General features: G+C 43.1%; 1 protein-coding gene across 3 annotated transcripts in view; it reads left to right on the top strand.

The window, feature by feature from the left end:
- The window catches only part of adamts17 (ADAM metallopeptidase with thrombospondin type 1 motif, 17), a 151,854-nt gene that overhangs the window by 68,978 nt on the left and 61,059 nt on the right, over positions 1 to 21,817 (top strand). For all 3 annotated transcript variants that reach the window (XM_045210026.1, XM_045210024.1, XM_045210025.1), the window contains exon 8: positions 16,884 to 16,989. In XM_045210026.1, the coding sequence (XP_045065961.1) occupies positions 16,884 to 16,989 (106 nt within the window). The remainder of the gene's footprint in view (positions 1 to 16,883; positions 16,990 to 21,817) is intronic.

Genomic DNA, 21,817 nt, shown 5'->3' with positions numbered 1-21,817 from the left:
CCACCTCTTTACCTCTCTCCACCTCTTTCCCCTCTCTCCACCTCTTTCCCTCTCTCCACCTCTTTCCCTCTCTCCACCTCTATCCCTCTCTCCACCTCTTTCCCTCTCTCCACCTCTATCCCTCTCTCCACCTCTATCCCTCTCTCCACCTCTTTACCCCTCTCCACCTCTTTACCCCTCTCCACCTCTTTCCCTCTCTCCACCTCTTTCCCTCTCTCCACCTCTTTCCCTCTCTCCACCTCTATCCCTCTCTCCACCTCTATACCTCTCTCCACCTCTTTCCCCCTCTCCACCTCTTTCCCTCTCTCCACCTCTTTCCCTCTCTCCACCTCTATCCCTCTCTCCACCTCTTTCCCTCTCTCCACCTCTATCCCTCTCTCCACCTCTATCCCTCTCTCCACCTCTTTACCTCTCTCCACCTCTATCCCTCTCTCCATCTCTTTCCCTCTCTCCACCTCTTTCCCTCTCTTTTTGCCTCTCCCCACCTCTCAGCTTTGTAGAGTCTCTCTTTGTGTGTGTGTGTGATGGCTGCGGTTGGGTTTGGTTGATTCCTGGAGAGAGAGAGAGAGAGAGAGAGAGAGAGAGAGAGAGAGAGAGAGAGAGAGAGAGAGAGAAGAGAGAGAGAGAGAGAGAGAGAGAGAGAGAGAGAGAGAGAGAGAGAGAGAGAGAGAGAGAGAGAGAGAGAGAGAGAGAGAGAGAGAGAGAGAGAGAGAGAGAGAGAGAGAGAGAGAGAGAGAGAGAGAGAGAGAGAGAGAGAGAGAGAGAGAGAGAGAGAGAGAGAGAGAGAGAGAGAGAGAGAGAGAGAGAGAGAGAGAGAGAGAGAGAGAGAGAGAGAGAGAGAGAGAGAGAGAGAGAGAGAGAGAGAGAGAGAGAGAGAGAGAGAGAGAGAGAAGAGAGAGAGAGAGAGAGAGAGAGAGAGAGAGAGAGAGAGAGAGAGAGAGAGAGAGAGAGAGAGAGAGAGAGAGAGAGAGAGAGAGAGAGAGAGAGAGAGAGAGAGAGAGAGAGAGAGAGAGAGAGAGAGAGAGAGAGAGAGAGAGAGAGAGAGAGAGAGAGAGAGAGAGAGAGAGAGAGAGAGAGAGAGAGAGAGTGTGTGTGAGTCCTGGTAGTGACAACATCCTATTTCCTGTGTTCAGTTTACTAGTGTGTGCCTGCATGTTTAGTAGGAGAATAAGAGAGGTAGGTCCAACAGCACTACTGTATACAGTGCCGTGAAAAAGTATTTTCCCCCTTTCTGATTTTCCCATATATTTACACTGAATGTTATCAGATCTTCAACCAAAAACTCAGCGACATTTGCGAGTTTTCGGGCATGAACTGCTCGTTTCAGGTCCTGCCAAAACATCTGAATCGGGTTTAGGTCTGGACTTTGACAAGGCCATTTCAAAACTTTACATTTGTTGCTTTTTAGCCATTCAGATTACTTGCTTTTGTGTTTTGGATCATTGTCTTGCTGCATGACCCAGCTGCGCTTCAGCTTCAGCTCACAGATGGATGGCCTGATATTCTCCTGTAGAATTCTCTGATACAGAGCAGAATTCATGGTTCCTTCAATGATGGCAAGTGGTCCAGGTCCTGAGGCAGCAAAGCATCCCCAAACCATCACAATACCACCACCGTGCTTGGCCGTTGGTATGAGGTTTTTACTGTGGAATGCAGTGTTTGGTTTTCGCCAGACATAATGGGACCCGTATCTATCTGTCTGTCTGTCTGTCTGTCTGTCTGTCTGTCTGTCTGTCTGTCTGTCTGTCTGTCTGTCTGTCTGTCTGTCTGTCTGTCTGTCTGTCTGTCTGTCTGTGTTGTCTGTCTGACTGTCTACTCTTGGGTATATTGTCATGGAAGCAGCAGGGTCAGTCCTTTCACTCGAGTGGTGTGTGTGTGTTACATGGAGCCCAGCAGGATCAGTCCAGGGTGTGTGCGTGCGTTGTGTGGGTTGCAGAGAGGGCAGTAGGGTCAGGCCGGAGTGAGTCCTCACAAAGCCGTCTGTCCCAGTTCTGCAGAGCCAGTCCAGACTCTAGCTAGCTAGTGTTTCCATTGACGTGCTATAGTGTTGGGTTGTGTTGAGCTGACAGTGCTTGTCCACTCCCCACTAGTGTATTCAGCACGTCAATGGGAAGCCCTTCATGTTCTAACGGCTAATTAGCTCAGTGGAAATCATTAGAATAAACTTGCCTGTGTGCAGCGGAGTGCTTGTGTGTTTAGATCCCTGATAAGGCTTTCTCCTCTCTAGAGGCTGGCTGGATGGATGGGCAGCCATCGTTGTGAGGCCAGACACACACACACACACACACACACACATGGGCACACACACAGGCATCTAAGGAAAGCACACACACACACACTGAGCATTTGATCAGCCAGCTCTCCACAGTTACCGCTGAGTCTAATGTGACCAGTGCAGTAATAAACACAACACTGTAGATCTCTGTCCTTTGTTCCAGGGCTTTAGCCTCAGAAGTGCTGGCTTGGACGAATCTTTGAAGCCTAAAAAAACTCAGCCATGCATTACCTCACAGAGTGATACACACACACACACACACACACACACACACACACACACACACACACACACACAGTGTCACTGTCAGCAAAGCTTTCAGCTGGTTTGTAGGTCAACCAGCTAGCCAGTCATTGTTGTTCAGGCTAGGCCAGACTATGGTTGGCTCCAGACAGTGTTTGTGCTTATGTAGTTGTTCAGTTAGTTCATTAGCTAGGCTTTCAGTAAGCTAATCAGTAAGATAGCTTGCCATCCAGGCAATGTTTTTGTTGGCTAGTTAGTCAGTCATTAGGTCAGTCTGTCAGCTAGTCTACCAGTTGCCTAGGGACAGGATACCAGTTAGTTAGCTTGTGTGCTTGCTAGTTGGCTAGTCGTCAGGTTTTTAGGCCAGCTAGCTAGCCAGTTAATTAGCTAGGCTACTAGGCTAGGTTTATCAGCTAGTCTATCAAATTGAAGACAAAAGCCATACACATGCAATGTTTTGAGGCGATATTGCCAGCAACAATTGCCTCAACATATTCCATTGACCTGTATAAGTGTTAATTAGCAGTTTTAGAAATTTACAAGAATATGCTAGCTAATGTGTCGGACGCTAAGCTAGCAAGCCACTTACTGTAGCTAGTATAGTTAAGCAGCCATTACGTCAGCCCATTACAACATTCCTCCTCTGTACATTAATTTCATTACAGTTGATTTGACCCTCCTAAACGTATAAGTCGCCATGTAAACAACAATTTAAAGCATGGCTTCGGGGTATTAAAACCCCAAAATGAAAATTTCGAGCTGCTTTTATTTACATAAATCCGTCCTAGATTCCTTCCTATAATTCTGGCAGATGACAGACATTATATGCACATAATTGCAGCCTCCGCGTAAGCATGCATGGTTGTAAAACTGAAATGCAGAGGGGAAAACATGTAAGAATTCAGGGCGACATCTGTTTTCATCCAGACTGACATTTTGGCCACTGTGGAAGGACTTTAGCGTAATAGTTAAATCGTTTTATTTTATAGTTTTTTATTGCTGCATATATTCATTATGAGGCTCAGCAGCCCAGCCCGGAGTTCATATACACTGATTGGTCAAAACATTATGAACATTATGGTCTTTCCATGACATAGACTGACCAGGTGAATCCAGGTGAATGCGATGATCCCTTATTGATGTCACTTGGTCAATCCACTTCAATCAGTGTAGATGAAGGGGAGGAGACATGTTAAAGAAGGATTTTTAAGCCTTGAGACAATTGAGACATGGGCCATACAGAGGGTGAATGGGCAAGACAAAATATTTAAGTGCCTTTGAACGGGGTGTGGTAGTAGGTGCCAGGTGCACCAGTTTGTGTCAAGAACTGCAACGCTGCTGGGTTATTTTGCAACAAAGCCTCCTTCACTCATGCTGCCAAACATGCCCTCGTAAAACTGACTATCCTACCGATCCTTGACTTCGACGATGTCATTTACAAAATAGCCTCCAACACTCTACTCAGCAAATTGGATGTAGTCTATCACAGTGCCATCCGTTTTGTCACCAAATTCCCATATACTACCCACCATTGTGACCTGTACGCTCTCGTTGGCTGGCCCTCACTACATATTCGTCGCCAAACCCACTGGCTCCAGGTCATCTATAAATCACTGCTAGGCAAATCCCCGCCTTATCTTAGCTCATTGGTCACCATAGCAACACCCACCTGTAGTATGCGCTCCAGCAGGTATATCTCACTGGCCATCCCCAAAGCCAACACCTCCTTTGGTCGCCATTCCTTCCAGTTCTCTGCTGCCAATGACTGGACCGAACTGCAAAAATCTCTGAAGCTGGAGACTCTTATCTCCCTCACTAACTTTAAGCATCAGTTGTCAGAGCAGCTTACCGATCACTGCACCTGTACACAGCCCATCTGTAATTAGCCCACCCAACTACCTCATCCCCATATTGTTATTTATTTTGCTCATTTGCACCCCAGTATCTCTATTTGCACATCATCTTCTGCACATCTATCATTCCAGTGTTAATACTAAATTGTAATTATTTTGACCTATGGCCTATTTATTGCCTTACCTCCATAACTTACTACATTTGCACACACTGTATATAGATTTTCTATTGTGTTATTGACTGTACGTTTTGTTTATCCCATATGTAACTCTGTGTTGTTGTTTTTATCGCACTGCTTTGCTTTATCTTGGCCAGGTCGCAGTTGTAAATGAGAACTTGTTCTCAACTGGCTTACCTGGTTAAATAAAGGTTTAAAAAAATAAAAATAAAAAAATGTATTGTCATGCTGAAACAGGAAAGGGCCTTTCCCAAACTTTTGCCACAAAGTTGGAAGCACAGAAACGTCTAGAATGTCATTGTATGCTGTAGCGTTACGATTTCCCTTCACTGGAATTAAGGGGCCTAGCCCGAACCATGAATTCATGAACCATGAACCATTATTCATCCTCCACCAAACTTTACAGTTAGCACTATGCATTGGGGCAGGTAGCGTTCTCCTGGCATCCGCCAAACCCAGATTTATCCGTCGGACTGCCAGATGGTGAAGTGTGATTCATCACTCTAGAGAACGCGTTTCCACTGCTCCAGAGTCCAATGGCGGCGAGCTTTACACCACTCCAGCCGACGCTTGGCATTGCACATGGTGATCTTAGGCTTGTGTGCAGCTGCTCGGCCATGGAAACCCATTTCTTGACACTCCCAACAAGCAGTTATTGTGCTGACGTTGCTTCCAGAGGCAGTTTGGAGCTTGGTAGTGAGTGTTGCAACCGAGGACAGACAATTTTTATGCGCTTCAGCACTCAGCGGTCTCGTTCTGTGATCTTGTGTGGCCTACCACTTCGCGGCTGAGCTGTTGTTGCTCCTAGACGTTTCCACTTCACAATAACAGCACTTACAGTTGACCCGGGCAGCTCTAGCAGGGCAGAAATTTGACAAACTGACTTGTTGGAAAGGTGGCATTCATTGACGGTGCCACGTTGAAAGTCACTGAGCTCTTCAGTAAGCCCATTCTACTGCCAATGTTTGTCTAGCTGAATCCACTCATTTGAAGTGGTGTCCACATACTTTTGTGGATATTGTGAGTGCAATTATTCATTTATGTTTTGTTTTGTTTTTTAATGTACATCTTGTCCTACTTTCAGCCATCATGCATAACTTTTGATAGATGGTTCAATAGTCAGTTGAATTTAAATATATACTATAAACTGAAATTACACCCCTGGTATTAGTCGGTTTCTTTATGATATATGACCTGGATGTATTAAATCCAAGTTTATGATCAAACGTTATCCTTACATTGTCTCTCTATACCAGGGATGATCAACTAGATTCACTTTGTCCATCTCAACCAATGACAATATGCACCCATATGCAGTATGTGAGAGGTAAAGGCAGATTGTCCTATAGCAGGGATCATCAACAAGATTCAGCCACGGGATGATTTCTAGTGGTCCTCTGTAGCTCAATTGGTAGAGCATGGCGCTTGTAATGCCAGGGTAGTGGGTTCGATCCCCGGGACCACCCATACGTAAAAATGTATGTGCACATGACTGTAAGTCGCTTTGGATAAAAGCGTCTGCTAAATGGCATATTATTATTATTATTATTACTTGAGTGGATGGTCAGGGGGCCGGAACATAATTACAAATAATTTGTAGATTGCAAATTGACCGCAAGAAGCCCAAACAGATATAATATTTGACAAAAACATAATCATTTCAAACCTTGCTTATAGTTGTATACGATCACATATATCTCTCTATTATGAGTGGGAATACTTGGGAACAGATTTCCTAAATTAAAATCACTTGTAGCTGATTTGCTGGTGCTTTTTTCTCAGAAGAAATGGGGGCCAATTAAAATCAAGTCCTCCAGTTGGAGAACCCTATACTCCACCAAGGACAGTGGTCATTCCTACATAACTGTGTTAATCTCTACCAAGGACAGTGGTCATTCCTACATCACTGTGTTAATCTCTACCAAGGACAGTGGTCATTCCTACATAACGGTGTTAATCTCTACCAACGACAGTGGTCATTCCTACATCACTGTGTTAATCTCTACCAAGGACAGTGGTCATCCCTACATAACTGTGTTAATCTCTACCAAGGACAGTGGTCATTCCTACATCACTGTGTTAATCTCTACCAAGGACAGTGGTCATTCCTACATAACTGTGTTAATCTCTACCAAGGACAGTGGTCATTCCTACATAACTGTGTTAATCTCTACCAACGACAGTGGTCATTCCTACATCACTGTGTTAATCTCTACCAAGGACAGTGGTCATTCCTACATCACTGTGTTAATCTCTACCAAGGACAGTGGTCATCCCTACATAACTGTGTTAATCTCTACCAACGACAGTGGTCATTCCTACATCACTGTGTTAATCTCTACCAAGGACAGTGGTCATTCCTACATCACTGTGTTAATCTCTACCAAGGACAGTGGTCATCCCTACATAACTGTGTTAATCTCTACCAAGGACAGTGGTCATTCCTACATCACTATGTTAATCTCTACCAAGGACAGTGGTCATTCCTACATCACTGTGTTAATCTCTACCAAGGACAGTGGTCATTCCTACATCACTGTGTTAATCTCTACCAAGGACAGTGGTCATTCCTACATCACTGTGTTAATCTCTACCAAGGACAGTGGTCATTCCTACATCACTGTGTTAATCTCTACCAAGGACAGTGGTCATCCCTACATCACTGTGTTAATCTCTACCAAGGACAGTGGTCATTCCTACATCACTGTGTTAATCTCTACCAAGGACAGTGGTCATCCCTACATCACTGTGTTAATCTCTACCAAGGACAGTGGTCATCCCTACATCACTGTGTTAATCTCTACCAAGGACAGTGGTCATTCCTACATCACTGTGTTAATCTCTACCAAGGACAGTGGTCATTCCTACATCACTGTGTTAATCTCTACCAAGGACAGTGGTCATTCCTACATCACTGTGTTAATCTCTACCAAGGACAGTGGTCATTCCTACATCACTGTGTTAATCTCTACCAAGGACAGTGGTCATTCCTACATCACTGTGTTAATCTCTACCAAGGACAGTGGTCATTCCTACATCACTGTGTTAATCTCTACCAAGGACAGTGGTCATTCCTACATCACTGTGTTAATCTCTACCAAGGACAGTGGTCATCCCTACATCACTGTGTTAATCTCTACCAAGGACAGTGGTCATTCCTACATCACTGTGTTAATCTTTACCAAGGACAGTGGTCATTCCTACATCACTGTGTTAATCTCTACCAAGGACAGTGGTCATTCCTACATCACTGTGTTAATCTCTACCAAGGACAGTGGTCATTCCTACATCACTGTGTTAATCTCTACCAAGGACAGTGGTCATCCCTACATAACTGTGTTAATCTCTACCAAGGACAGTGGTCATCCCTACATCACTGTGTTAATCTCTACCAAGGACAGTGGTCATCCCTACATCACTGTGTTAATCTCTACCAAGGACAGTGGTCATTCCTACATCACTGTGTTAATCTCTACCAAGGACAGTGGTCATCCCTACATCACTGTGTTAATCTCTACCAAGGACAGTGGTCATCCCTACATCACTGTGTTAATCTCTACCAAGGACAGTGGTCATTCCTACATCACTGTGTTAATCTCTACCAAGGACAGTGGTCATCCCTACATCACTGTGTTAATCTCTACCAAGGACAGTGGTCATTCCTACATCACTGTGTTAATCTCTACCAAGGACAGTGGTCATCCCTACATAACTGTGTTAATCTCTACCAAGGACAGTGGTCATTCCTACATCACTGTGTTAATCTCTACCAAGGACAGTGGTCATTCCTACATCACTGTGTTAATCTCTACCAAGGACAGTGGTCATCCCTACATAACTGTGTTAATCTGTCCTCTCCTCCTTTTGTGTATTTACCTTCCAGCAGTGGTCTATTTCATTAAGAGAGCGAGCCTTGGTGTGTTTGTGTGTATGTGTGCGCGTGTGTATGTGTGTTTGTGTTTGTGTGTGTGTGTGTGTGTGTGTGTGAGAGAGAGAGAGAGAGAGAGAGAGAGAGCATCTCTAAACATTGACACAGCAAATCTGTCAGTCCCTCTCTGTCCAGCTGCTGTGTTTCGTAGCAGCAAGGCTGTCTACACCAGGCTGCTGTGTTTCGTAGCAGCAAGGCTGTCTACACCAGGCTGCTGTGTTTCGTAGCAGCAAGGCTGTCTACACCAGGCTGCTGTGTTTCGTAGCAGCAAGGCTGTCTACACCAGGCTGCTTAAAGGGCCTCAGGCGTGAGTAGAATAAGAAATAAAATGAGAGCGAGAAAGAGACAATTAAACTAGAATACAGAAGGAAGACATGTAAAACAGAAGTATCTGTCAAATCCAGACACTCAGGCATAGTGGAGGTCAGTGGCAGTGGTCTGAAATGAAACACACATGCTAATGCTAGAGCGGAACAGCCCTGATGAGGTCTTCAGGGAGATTATTACTTGCAGGTTAGAGATGTCAAATTGGGTTTAGCCTCCGCCTACGTATCAAAAATGGTTTATGTTCTATTACCATTTCCAACTTTTTAAAACTGAAATAAAACATTTGAAATGTCAGCTAAAGTTTTCACTCTCTCACAAATCAACATAGAATAAGAAAATATATCTCAGTTCACTTTGTTTATATAATATATTATTATATTTTTTCAAATAAACCTCTTGTCCATGTGTGAAATTACCATACGACAGACCACGTATTCACCCTGCACTCCATAATTGACAAACAAACCAAAACAAAGGCAAAGTCTTCTCATGCTTTGTTGATTTCAAAAAACTTTTGACTCAATTTGTCATGAGGGTCTGCTATACAAATTGATGGAAAGTGGTGTTGGGGGTGAAAACATACGACATTATAAAATCCATGTACACAAACAACAAGTGTGCGGTTCAAATAGGCAAAAAACACACATTTCTTTCCACAGGGCCGTGGGGTGAGACAGGGATGCAGGTTGAGCCCCACCCTCTTCAACATATACAGTGCATTCGGAAAGTATTCAGACCCCTAGACCTTTTCCACATTTTGTTACATTAAAGGCTTAATCTAAAATTGATTAAATACTTTTTTCCCCTAATCAATCTACACACAAAACCCCATAATGACAGCAAAAACAGGTTTTTAGACATTCTTGCAAATTTATTTTAAAAAACTAAAACAAAAATACTTAATTTACATAAGTGTTCAGACCCTTTGCTATGAGATTCAAATTGAGTTCAGGTGCATCCTGTTTCCATTGGTCATCCTTGAGATGTTTCTACAACTTCATTGGAGTCCACCTGTGGTAAATTCAATTGATTGGACATGATTTGGAAAGGCACACACCTGTCTATATAAGGTCCCACAGTTGACAGTACATGTCAGAGCAAAAACCAATCCATGAGGTCGAAGGAATTGTCCGTAGAGCTCCAAGACAGGAATGTGTCGAGGCACAGATCTGGGGAAGGGTACCAAAAAATGTCTGCAGCATTGAAGGCCCCCAAGAACACAGTGGCCTCCATCATTCTTAAATGGAAGAATTTTGGAACCACCAAGACTCTTCCTAGAGCTGGCCGCCGGCCAATCTGAGCAATCGGGGGAGAAGGGCCTTTGTCAGGGAGGTGACCAAGAACCCAATGGTCACTCTGACAGAGCTCCAGAGTTCCTCTGTGAAGATGAGAGAACCTTCCAGAAGGACAACCATCTCTGCAGCACTCCACCAATCAGGCCTTTATGGTAGACGGAAGCCACTCCTCAGTAAAAAGGACATGACAGCCCGCTTGGAGTTTGCCAAAAGGCACCTAAAGACTCTCAGACCATGACAAACAAGATTCACTGGTCTGATGAAACCAAGATTGAACTCTTTGGCCTGAATGCCAAGTGTCACGTCTGGAGGAAACCTGGCACCATCCCTACGGAGAAGCATGGTGGTGGCAACATCATGCTGTGGGGATGTTTTTCAGTGGCAGGGACTGGGAGACTAGTCAGGATCGAGGGAAAGATGAATGGAGCAAAGTACAGAGAGATCTTTGACGAAAACCTGCTCCAGAGCGCTCAGAACCTCAGACTGGGGCGAAGTTTCACATTCCAACAGGACAACGACCCTAAGCACACAGCCAAGACAACGCATGAATGGCTTCGGGACAATGCTCTGAATGCAAGAGCCCAGATTTGAACCCAATCTAACATCTCTGGAGAGACCTAAAAATAGCTGTGCAGCGACGCTCCCCATCTAAACTGACAGAGCTTGACAGGATCTGCAGATAAGAATGGGAGAAACTCCCCAAATACAGGTGTGCCAAAATTGTAGCGTCATACCCAAGAAGACTTGAGGCTGTAATTGCAGCCAAAGGTGCTTCAACAAAGTACTTAGTAAAGGGTCTGAATACTTATGTAAATGTGATATTTTATTTATTTATTTGTAATACATTTGCAAACATTTCTAAAAACCTGTTTTTGCTTTGTCATTATGGGGTATTGGGTGTAGATTGATGAGGAAAACCCCCAATTGAATCCATTTTAGAATAAGGCGGTAATGTAACAATGTGAAAAAAGTCAAGGGGTCTGAATACTTTCCGAATGCACTGTATATCAACGAATTGCCGAGGGCACTAGAACAGTCTGCAGTACCCTGCCTCACTCTACTAGAATCTTAAGTCAAATGTATACTGTTTGCTGATGATCTGGTGCTTCTGTCTACAGCAGCACCTAGATTTTCTGCACAGATTCTGTCAGACCTGGGCCCTGACAGTAAATCTCAGTAAGACAAAAATAATGGTGCTTCAAAAAAGATCCAGTTGCCAGGACCACAAATACAAATTCCATCTAGACACCGTTGCCCTCAAGTACACAAAAAGGTATACTTACCTCAGCCTAAACATCAGCGCCACAGGTAACTTCCACAAAGCTGTGAACGATCTGAGAGTCAAGGCAATCAGTTATAGAAACCATTGCCCTTCATGGTTGTGAGGTCTGGGGTTTGCTCACCAACCAAGAATTTACAAAATGGGACAAACACCAAATTGAGACTCTGCATGCAGAATTCAGCAACACAATCAGACCCAACCAAATCATGAGAAAACAAAAAGATAATTACTTGACACATTGTAAAGAATTAACAAAAAACAGAGCAAACTAGAGTGATATTTAGCCCTAAACAGAGAGTACACAGTGGCAGAATACCTGACCACTGTGACTGACCCAAACTTAAGGAAAGCTTTGACTATGTACAGACTCAGTGAGCATAGCCTTGCTATTGAGAGAGGCCACCGTAGGCAGACCTGGCTCTCAAGAGAAGACAGGCTGTGTGCACACTGCCCACAAAATGAGGTGGAAACTGAGCTGCACTTCCTAACCTCCTGCCAAATGTATGACCATATTAGAGACACATATTTCCCTCAGATTACAGTGATCCACAAAGAATTAGAAAAAAACAACCATTTTGATTAACTCCCATATCTACTGGGTGAAATACCACAGTGTGCAATCACAGTAACACGATTTGTGACCTGTTGCCACAAGAAAAGGGCAACCAGTGAAGAACAAACACCATTGTAAATACCACCTATATTTATGTTTATTTATTTTCCCTTTTGTACTTTAACTATTTGCACATCGTTACAACTGTATATATACATAGTATTACATTTGAAATGTCTCTATTCCTTTGGAACTTTTGTAAGTCTAATGTTTATTGTTAATTTTTTATTGTTTATTTAACTTGCTTTGGCAATGTAAACATATGTTTCCCATGCCAATAAAACCCTTTTAATTGAATTGAGAGAGAGGCAGAGAGAGAGTGAGAGAGGCAGAGAGTGAGAGAGGCAGAGAGAGAGAGAGGCAGAGAGAGAGAGGCAGAAACAGAGAGCGAGGCAGAGAGAGAGGCAGAGAGAGATAGAGGCAGAGAGCGAGAGAGAGGCAGAGAGAGAGCGAGAGAGAGAGACAGAGAGAGAGAGAGAGAGAGAGAGAGTTTGTGCTTGTGCATGTGTCCACGGTAGATGGAAGAACTTACAGTAGTGTTCCAGTGCTGTAACTAGGCCACTTTAGTTGGCCCATTTTCACCCTGTAAGGTGTGTGCATGCGTGTGTGTGTGTGTGTGTGTGTGTGCTGGTGTGCATTTTTGCGTATGTGTGTGTATATGTCTGGAGCGTTTTTTTGCGTGTGTTCATCTTATTAGTTCATAAAATTTGAAGCATTTCCATTAACAAGATCATTACAGTTTTCACATCATAAATGGCTGTCTCTGACTGCACTCCTAGGATTCCTTTTTGTGCCCAGTGAATACACCCCAGTACTGCATCTCAACCGGGTTTCATTACAAAAAGTTCTCATTATTTATACGATATAACAGGCTTTGATTCCTGTGAAATGATCAGGGTTTTTCATATTATGATATGGATGTGTTGATATAGCTTTACATTAATGTCAACTGGGGTTTATCCTAGAAAACAACTCCATTTGGTTTCAGTGTTCAATCAGCTCCTTGTTTTATTAGATACAATGTGCTGTATTGGGTAACAACCAATAGCTGTGTGCGTGCGTGTGCGATTGCGTGCATGTGCATATTTCAGAACAGCGCCATCTGGGTTTTAATAGCCTTTCTCTTGTCAATGATTTAATGTATGTTGTCTTGTTCAAATGAGGCTATCTGGACGTGCTCCAGTGCTAGACAGAAAGCAGGTGTGTGTGTTTGTGTGTGTGTGTGTGCGCTACGTACGTGTGCACGCTTGTGTGTGAGAGCGAACAGATACATTAAGATTACATTTACATTTAAGATATAACACACACTCGAGTGATGATGCCATCCTGCCTGGCTGACTGGATGACTGATTGGGTTTTAAACTCGCTCTGACACTCCTTTGTTGCTGTGATATAATCACAGAGTAACCCCCTTTAAAAAAAAATCTGCATGCTAGTAATAACACATTTGATCTGTCTCTATTCCAGAATGGAAAAAAGTGATTGGTCAGATAGTGTCGATCCTAAATTGGTGCCAGTAATTATTGTTCTGTTGTACTAGGGAGTGCATATAGAGCCGGTTTCTTCAATATAGATTCAGCTTAATCCTAGACTAAAGGAGAATCTCCATTCAAAGTGCATTTTAGTCTAGGATTAGGCTTAATCTGAGTCCAGGAAACCGGCCCAAAGTACATATAGTAGTAGATGTATTACATACAGTACCTAATCTATATGATCATCTACAGTCTAAACACACTGCTTATTTATACAGTACCTAATCTATATGATCATCTACAGTCTAAACACACTGCTTATTTATACAGTACCTAATCTATATGATCATCTACAGTCTAAACACACTGCTTATTTATACAGTACCTAATCTATATGATCATCTACAGTCTAAACACACTGCTTATTTATACAGTACCTAATCTATATGATCATCTACAGTCTAAACACACTGCTTATTTATACAGTACCTAATCTATATGATAATCTACAGTCTAAACACACTGCTTATTTATACAGTACCTAATCTATATGATCATCTACAGTCTAAACACACTGCTTATTTATACAGTACCTAATCTATATGATCATCTACAGTCTAAACACACTGCTTATTTATACAGTACCTAATCTATATGATCATCTACAGTCTAAACACACTGCGTATTTAGGATAAATTTTTCATTTACATGAGTTCATTACGCAATATTCAGTAATACTGTATATATACAGTACATCATGATATAAACAGGTTTATTCTGGATGTTTTAGCAAATGTACTCTCTTGTCCAGCATTTACTCTCTTGTCCATAATTTACTCTCTTGTACATCATTGGGAAGAAATGAACTGAAGGTTTCAAGCATACTGTTGCTCTTTCTGATTTTGGTGCCAGTGTAGCAGATTTGGTGAGCTAGTTAGCTGTGAACGCTAGCAGCCATCGTGCTGTGACGTCACTGTGACATCACTCCCCCTGAGAGCTGAAGTCAACTGTTGGTCATGGAGTGACAGGCTTGACTCTTGGGTCCAATCCCAAACCGACCCCTAAACCCTACACCCTATGCACTTGGAGATCTCTGAGAGGATTTGATTGGTGTACGTAATATAGTAATAGCTCCATCTTGTCCTCTGATAGGCTAGGTGGAAATTTCCCAATATTACTTATACCAATCAAATTCCCTCAGATCTCCACAAGTGAATGGGGTGTAGGTTTCAGGGGTCGATTTGGGATTGGGCCTTGGTCAGTCGGTTAGGATAGTTGACTTGAGTAGCAAAGTGTTATCATACAGTGGGCCCCGGGTTTGTATCCCAGGTCAGGAGGACAGGCTCAGAGCGCCAGGACCTATTTTAGGGAAAGATGTTGACCACACTTTTAATATTGGTTATAGCAACAGAAACAGAGCGAGGCAGATGCAGAACAGCGACGGGACCAGGATTCGTACCCATGCTCTATTACATTACATAATAGATATTATACATGATGACATAACGGGCCATATCACAGACACTTTTCACAAGTATGCATAATAAGTGAACTGTTGATGTAAGAGGTTTTGTGTTGAACATACTATCCCAGGGCTGCTAACACTCCAGCACATACTCCCAAATGATCTCTCTAACTATGCAGTCAAGAATGGAACAACAGCACAGTGAGCAAAGCCATATGTTTGGCCCGTTTGATAAGTCGAATGCATTTCCAGTGATTTTTCAGGACCGAAGAAGACTTTCTAGCTAACAATTGTTTTGTGTTTGTGTGCCTGTGTGTTTGTGTATGTGTACTCCTCTGTGTGTGCTTGTGTGTGCGTGTGCACGTACACATGATAGTGTGTGTGTGTGTTTGCATTTGTGCATGCATGGGTGTGTTTGTGCATGGTCATGCGTGAAAAATGACAGGCAACTCTGCATTTGAGAATGGTTGGCTAAGATATTGCTAAGAGAGAGAGAGAGAGAGAGAGAGAGAGAGAGAGAGAGAGAGAGAGAGAGAGAGAGAGAGAGAGAGAGAGAGAGAGAGAGAGAGAGAGAGAGAGAGAGAGAGAGAGAGAGAGAGAGAGAGAGAGAGAGAGAGAGAGAGAGAGAGAGAGAGAGAGAGAGAGAGAGAGAGAGAGAGAGAGAGAGAGAGAGAGAGAGAGAGAGAGAGAGAGAGAGAGAGAGAGAGAGAGAGAGAGAGAGAGAGAGAGAGAGAGAGAGAGAGAGAGAGAGAGAGAGAGAGAGAGAGAGAGAGAGAGAGAGAGAGAGAGAGAGAGAGAGAGAGAGAGAGAGAGAGAGAGAGAGAGAGAGAGAGAGAGAGAGAGAGAGATCTGGGTGGGGTTGAAAGAATCTGTGTTTATGGCATGAGTCAAATTACAAGTAAGCATGGTCTCACTATGGTCTCATTCTGGTCTCGCTATGGTCTCATTCTGGTCTCATTCTGGTCTAATTACTGTATTGATCCAGATCCAGTTGCGTCAGAGCAGTGATTGCTGTATTGACTCAGATCCAGTCACGTCAGACCAGTGATTACTGTATTTCCAGGGTCCTAGTCAATGTTCCCTCTAATTTTCTTTCTGTCACTGAGCAAATTTTTCTTTATGATTTTAAGACAAAAATATTTTATTTACCTGACTTGCTTTTCAAAGATGTGTAGAAATGCACACATTTTGTGCTCTTGTAAGAAGTAATCACTCCCCCATTGCTGACTACAAATGATCTATAACTGGGGTCCTATAGCTCAGATGGTAGAGAATGGCGCTTGCAGTGCCAGGGTTGTGGGTTCGTGTCCCACGGTGGGCCAGTATGAAAAATGTATGCACTCACTAAAACTGTAAGTCGCTCTGGATAAGAGCGTCTGCTAAATGACTAAAATGAAAACTCACAAACTAGCAAAGGATATGAACAAATGTACAAATGTGCACACGTCACTACATGTAGCTCTCACTTTGATCTCAAAACAAGCGCATGTACTCATGACCGCTCATGCTGTAAAAACAGTCCAGTTCAAAGTGAATGGCACAGATCCATATATGGCAATGGTCTATTTACATATAGGCCTACTGCAGCTCTGATTGGTTATGGCACACCGGTCTGTGTAGAGTACAGGCTGAGTCATGCCTGTCAGTGCAATAGAATCCTACTCTGATGCATTCTGCCTACAACTAAATCTCTTGCATAGTTAGTTTTGCATACTAAGTTGCATTGAAAGTGGCTAATATTGCATTGATTTGATCACAATTCCCACAGTAAAGGGAAACGCTGATAGTGTTAACTAACGTGGAAACTAGAAAGTTGAGTGAAGTTCAATCTCGTGCTTCTCTGCGCTGGCTGATATTTATTCTGCGCGGCAGTCCCAGAGAGAGAACATTGGTCCTAGTCTCACCCTACTCTCACCCAGTCTCACTCTATTCACTCTCTCTCCTCCGTTAGGTATTGCCTATCTGGGAGGGGCGTGCAGCTCCAAGAGGAAGTGTGTTCTGGCCGAGGACAACGGACTCAACCTGGCCTTCACCATAGCCCACGAGCTGGGACACAAGTACGTTTGTCTGTCTAAGGGAGCACTTGTCTATCCTGAGCAAAGGAAGTGAATGGGCAAGTTTCCCCTAGGTACAGATCTAGGATCAGCTTCCCCTCCCCCCAATCCTAACCTTAACCATTAGTGGGGGAAATGCAAAACTGACCCAAGACCAGCGTCTAGGGGCAACTTCACCCTCCTCAGGGGAACCAATAGAGAAGTTTAACATTGGAGGGCACCATTTCTTCAGACTCCGTCTTGATTGGATGAAAGTGTCAGCCTCTTTTTAAGTGTTTTTGTACTGGATAACTTCACAGTTTGAGGTATAATTTATCCATGGGCACAACTCTTTGTATCGCTCTATAGTTAAGATAAAAATACGAGAGCAGTTTTAGAGTTTCATAAAGAGATAATTCCATGTAAATGGACTACTATTATCATAATTATTATGGATTTCTTTCCTAAGTGAAAGTGTAATTACCTAGTTTTTGACAGTAGCCATTATAGGTAGTACTGTACGGTTCTGTTCCCAGGCACTTCAGTCTTTGACTGCTTCCCAAATGGCACCCCATTCCCTATATAGTGCATTTCTTTAGACCAGAGCCCTATGGGCCCAGAGTGTATAGGCTGCCATTTGGGACACAGTCTTTCTCTGGTATAATCAGTTGCATTGTTCCTTCTTCTCTAGCCACAGAGACTTGAGTTCAGCGTCATCATTTCTTCACTCAAGACAGGATAGCACAGTGCGCGTGTGTGTGTGTGTGTGTGTGTGTGTGTGTGTGTGTGTGCGTGCGCGTGTTTGTGTGTATAGTACTCTCATAAAGCCCTCATTGATAGAGCAGTGACAGGGAGCCAACACCAAAATGCCGGAGTATATTAACGTTAGCAACAGCATTGTGGCTTTGCCAGGCCCCGAAGGATTTATCACACTTTTCATCAGGCAGTATATCTGGGCAGCCATGCTGAGGGTGCCAGGACCCCAGGTTTAATGTCTGAGAGAGGTAATGAGCTGGCATGGAGCACGCCCCACTGGTGTCCACATACACGCACACACACACACACCCAAGCCGCATGCACAAACAGGAGACACACACACATGCACGCATACACACACGTGTAAGCATTAAACACATACAGACACAGAGACATACACAGACACACATTTGAAATACTATATTTAAATCCACCAATCAAATGTACTAATTTACAAAAAAAGGATCTAAACATTTCAAAGGCCCCTGTATCCATGGAACTCAAAGGTACAGGAAGCACCTCCTTCTCCAAACAGCTAGGCTGCCCACGACTGCTGAAGCAGAGCAGTACCTAGCCACACACACACAGGGTACACACACACTCACACACACACAACTACAGTCATGCATGTGCACAAAACACACACTCACACACATACACGCAAATACACTTTACCTTGACAAGGCTCCATTGTCCAGAGTGTGTGAAATGCATATTAAATAGAGAGTATTGGGTTTAAGTGCCCCACTTTGTATTTTCACATAAAATATTGTAAGCTCAGGTTGGCATGATGGCAGGGTGTGTGTGTGTGTGTGTGTGTGTGTGTGTGTGTGTGTGTGTGTGTGTGTGTGTGTGTGTGTGTGGTGTGTGTGTGTGTGTGTGTGTGCTGATCTCATGTTCCTGTCCTTGATACTGTTCCAATTCTTCAGTGTTGCATCTTTCCTTCCTTTCTACCTGGTAATCTGATTCAAACGACTATAGGATGTCTTATTGCACTGCACTGCTGTTCCCAATCCAGTTTTGTCTTATTTACATTTTAGTCATTTAGCAGACGCTCTTATCCAGAGCGACTTACAGTTAGTGAATACATTTTTTTTTTTTTTATACTGGCCCCCCATGGGAAACGAACCCACAACCCTGGCGTTGCAAACGCCATGCTCTATCAACTGAGCTACATCCCTGCCGGCCATTCCCTCCCCTACCCTGGGCCAATTGTGCGCCGCCCATGAGTCTCCCGGTCGCGGCCGGCTGCGACAGAGCCTGGATTCGAACCAGGATCTCTAGTAGCACAGTTAGCACTGCGATGCAGTGCCTTAGACCACTGCGCCACTCAGACCATGCACTTAGTCAACAAACTTCAGCTAATGATTTTGGTAATGTACTACAGTGGGCTAAATCAGGGTCACACAGAGTGTTTCTTGGTAGTCTTAAACAAATCTACTTTGAAACAAAAGTATACACCTCACACACATGGTTATGGGCTTAAAAAAAGAAGACACCTGTACCATGTCAGATATAGAGTTGAAATGTATATATTTTTGAGTTTGCATCACAGAAGACTGAAATATAGCAAAAACGTTTGACATACAAACACCTGATTAAAATTAAATATAATGTTTATGAATGATGAAATTATGAAAAATATTAATAACATTCCACCCATGAGGCCACTAGAGGGCGATTTGGTCATTAACTGCAGGAAAGGGCTACAAAAAAACACAAAACATTAAGTTTTAAAAATACTGAACTACCACTTTGATGAAGGTAGGAAGAGACTACATCAATAAGATAAACTCTCAATAACCAAGACAACAGTAAAACAAGGGTGAAAAACAGGAAACATGATTCATGTATCCCCTCTGTAGCTCAGTTGGTAGAGCATGGCGTTTGCAACGCCAGGGTTGTGGGTTTCGATTCCCACGCGGGGCCAGTATGAAAATGTATGCACTCACTAACTGTAAGTCGCTCTGGATAAGCGCGTCGACTAAAATGTAAATGTATGTTGGTCACGGTTGTTTTGCTTTCAAACCTTTCACATGTGATTCATTTATGAAGACATTGTTTTACAAAGGCAGATCTAACCTGAGAAATTAACGTTGGAACGATTATGCCAGATGAGTATGTAAAAGTGAAAATAAACAAGTGCTGTTTCAATCCCCATGGAATTAGCCATGAAATCCATCCTTTTACTGGGGTTAAGTGTGTACAATGTACTCTCCTTCCTTTTACTGTCTAGTTTGTATTCACTGTGACACAATAGCACTTCCAGACGGTCGCATCCTCACAGAGGCAGTGGATATTGATTTGCTCGTCTCTGTTACTCCTCTTCATGGAAGTGAGTGGGTGAATGTGGGGCATTTATCGCTCCTAGTGGAAATCAATGTCCAATCAACAACCCTCAAAGAACTGATTACATTTGTTGGTTGTCTGTATCACTTTGGGGCTGATTTCTGGACAAAGATGAGGCCTAGACTAAAAAGAAAACTCATTGGATAATTTCAATTGAAAATGCTTTTTAGTCCAGGATTAGGTGTAATCTGTGCCCATGAAACCGCCCCTTTGAGTGTAGATGTGGTTAAAACTGCAATATGTTACTTTTTGGGCGACCCGACAAAATTCACATAGAAATATGTGAAATATGTCATTTTGATTGAAGGCAGTGTAAGAAGTGGTAGATCTGTTCTATGTGCGCTATTTCTATGCTTCCCGTTTTATTAAGTTTCATTTTTGCGTCTTTTACTTTCGGTTTTGTACACCAGCTTCAAACAGCTGAAAATACAATATTTTTGGTTATGGGAAATATATTTCACAGCGGTTTAGATGGTACAATGATTCTCTACACTATACTTGCTTGAGAATTTTGGCGGAGGATTTCTACATAGTGCACCTTTAAAACCTATGACCAATACTTTGGTAAACAGTTAGGTTTTTCATCTCCAAGACTTTATACAGTTCACTCCTGAGTCATTAGGGCATACAAACGTTTTTAAACGTTTTGCAACAGTTAACGAAAATTTGTCCAGGTAGTTCCTCCCTGTTTCCGTGCGATTTCTTCAGTTTGGTGCCTAATGAACACAACCTGATGTGTTTGCTCTCCCTGTTGTAAATGTGTGCACTAAACCAGAGCCTACAGAGATCTGGAGAAAGACCAAATGAACATATTTTGGACTGGCTAATTGAATTGCACTTCAACCCAGTTTGCAGTTCCCCAATGTATTGGGTGCTTCGGGGTAAAGTTTCCCCTAGGAACAGATCTGGGATCAGCTTCCCCTCCCCCAATCCTAACCTTAACCATTAGTGGGTAAAATGCTAAACTGACACAAGATCAGCATCTAGAGGAAACTTCACCTCTATTCTGTATCCAACAGCTGACAATTTTGAGTAGCAGGACGGACTCAGACCAGCTGTGGTCATCTTGGTTTCAGTGTGACTGATCTCTTCTCCTCTTTTTGTTGTTGTAGTGGGCATGGAGGAATATGGCTCTCAGTATGTCATTGTATATCTTTTAATTAAAGCCAGGAACAAAGGCTGTGCATTGGGAGTCCACAGTCCACTCAATGGTTTTTGTTAGTTTCTGAGGCGCTGCCGGGAGTTCAGGCCGGGTTGTTGTTTTTAATTAGCAAAATGTAGGTCACGGCTTTAGAGGAAACACAGTCACACACACACACACACACACACACACACACACACACACACACACACACACACACACACACAGATCCTTACTGTAGTATAGCAGTACACTAGAGATTCTTCCCTGTTGAAGTTTCCCTGAGGCCCTGACCTTAGCCAGTGAATATGTAACAGGTGTGTTAGGATGGGCTGCAGTTGTGTAGAGGTATTTAAACATGTTCAAAGTATGTATTAGTGTCTGTTGCAAGAGTGTATGTTGTGTGTAAAGTTATGTGTTGCAGAGATACAAAGGTGTGTGTGTGTGTGTGCGTGTGTACACTTTGTACTATACTTGTGAGTATCAAAAGTCCTCACAAGAATACTAAACCAACAAAAAACATTCAGAGAAGTGAGGTCATTTTTCCGGTCCTCACTTGTAAAAAGGCTATTTTAGGCTTAGGGGTTAGGTTTAGGGTTAGGTTTA

This window comes from Coregonus clupeaformis, chromosome 32 (assembly GCF_020615455.1).
Source record: "Coregonus clupeaformis isolate EN_2021a chromosome 32, ASM2061545v1, whole genome shotgun sequence".
NCBI classification, from domain to species: domain Eukaryota; kingdom Metazoa; phylum Chordata; class Actinopteri; order Salmoniformes; family Salmonidae; genus Coregonus; species Coregonus clupeaformis.
Note: the sequence above shows the minus strand (reverse complement) of the source record. Positions and strands in the feature narration are given on the sequence as shown.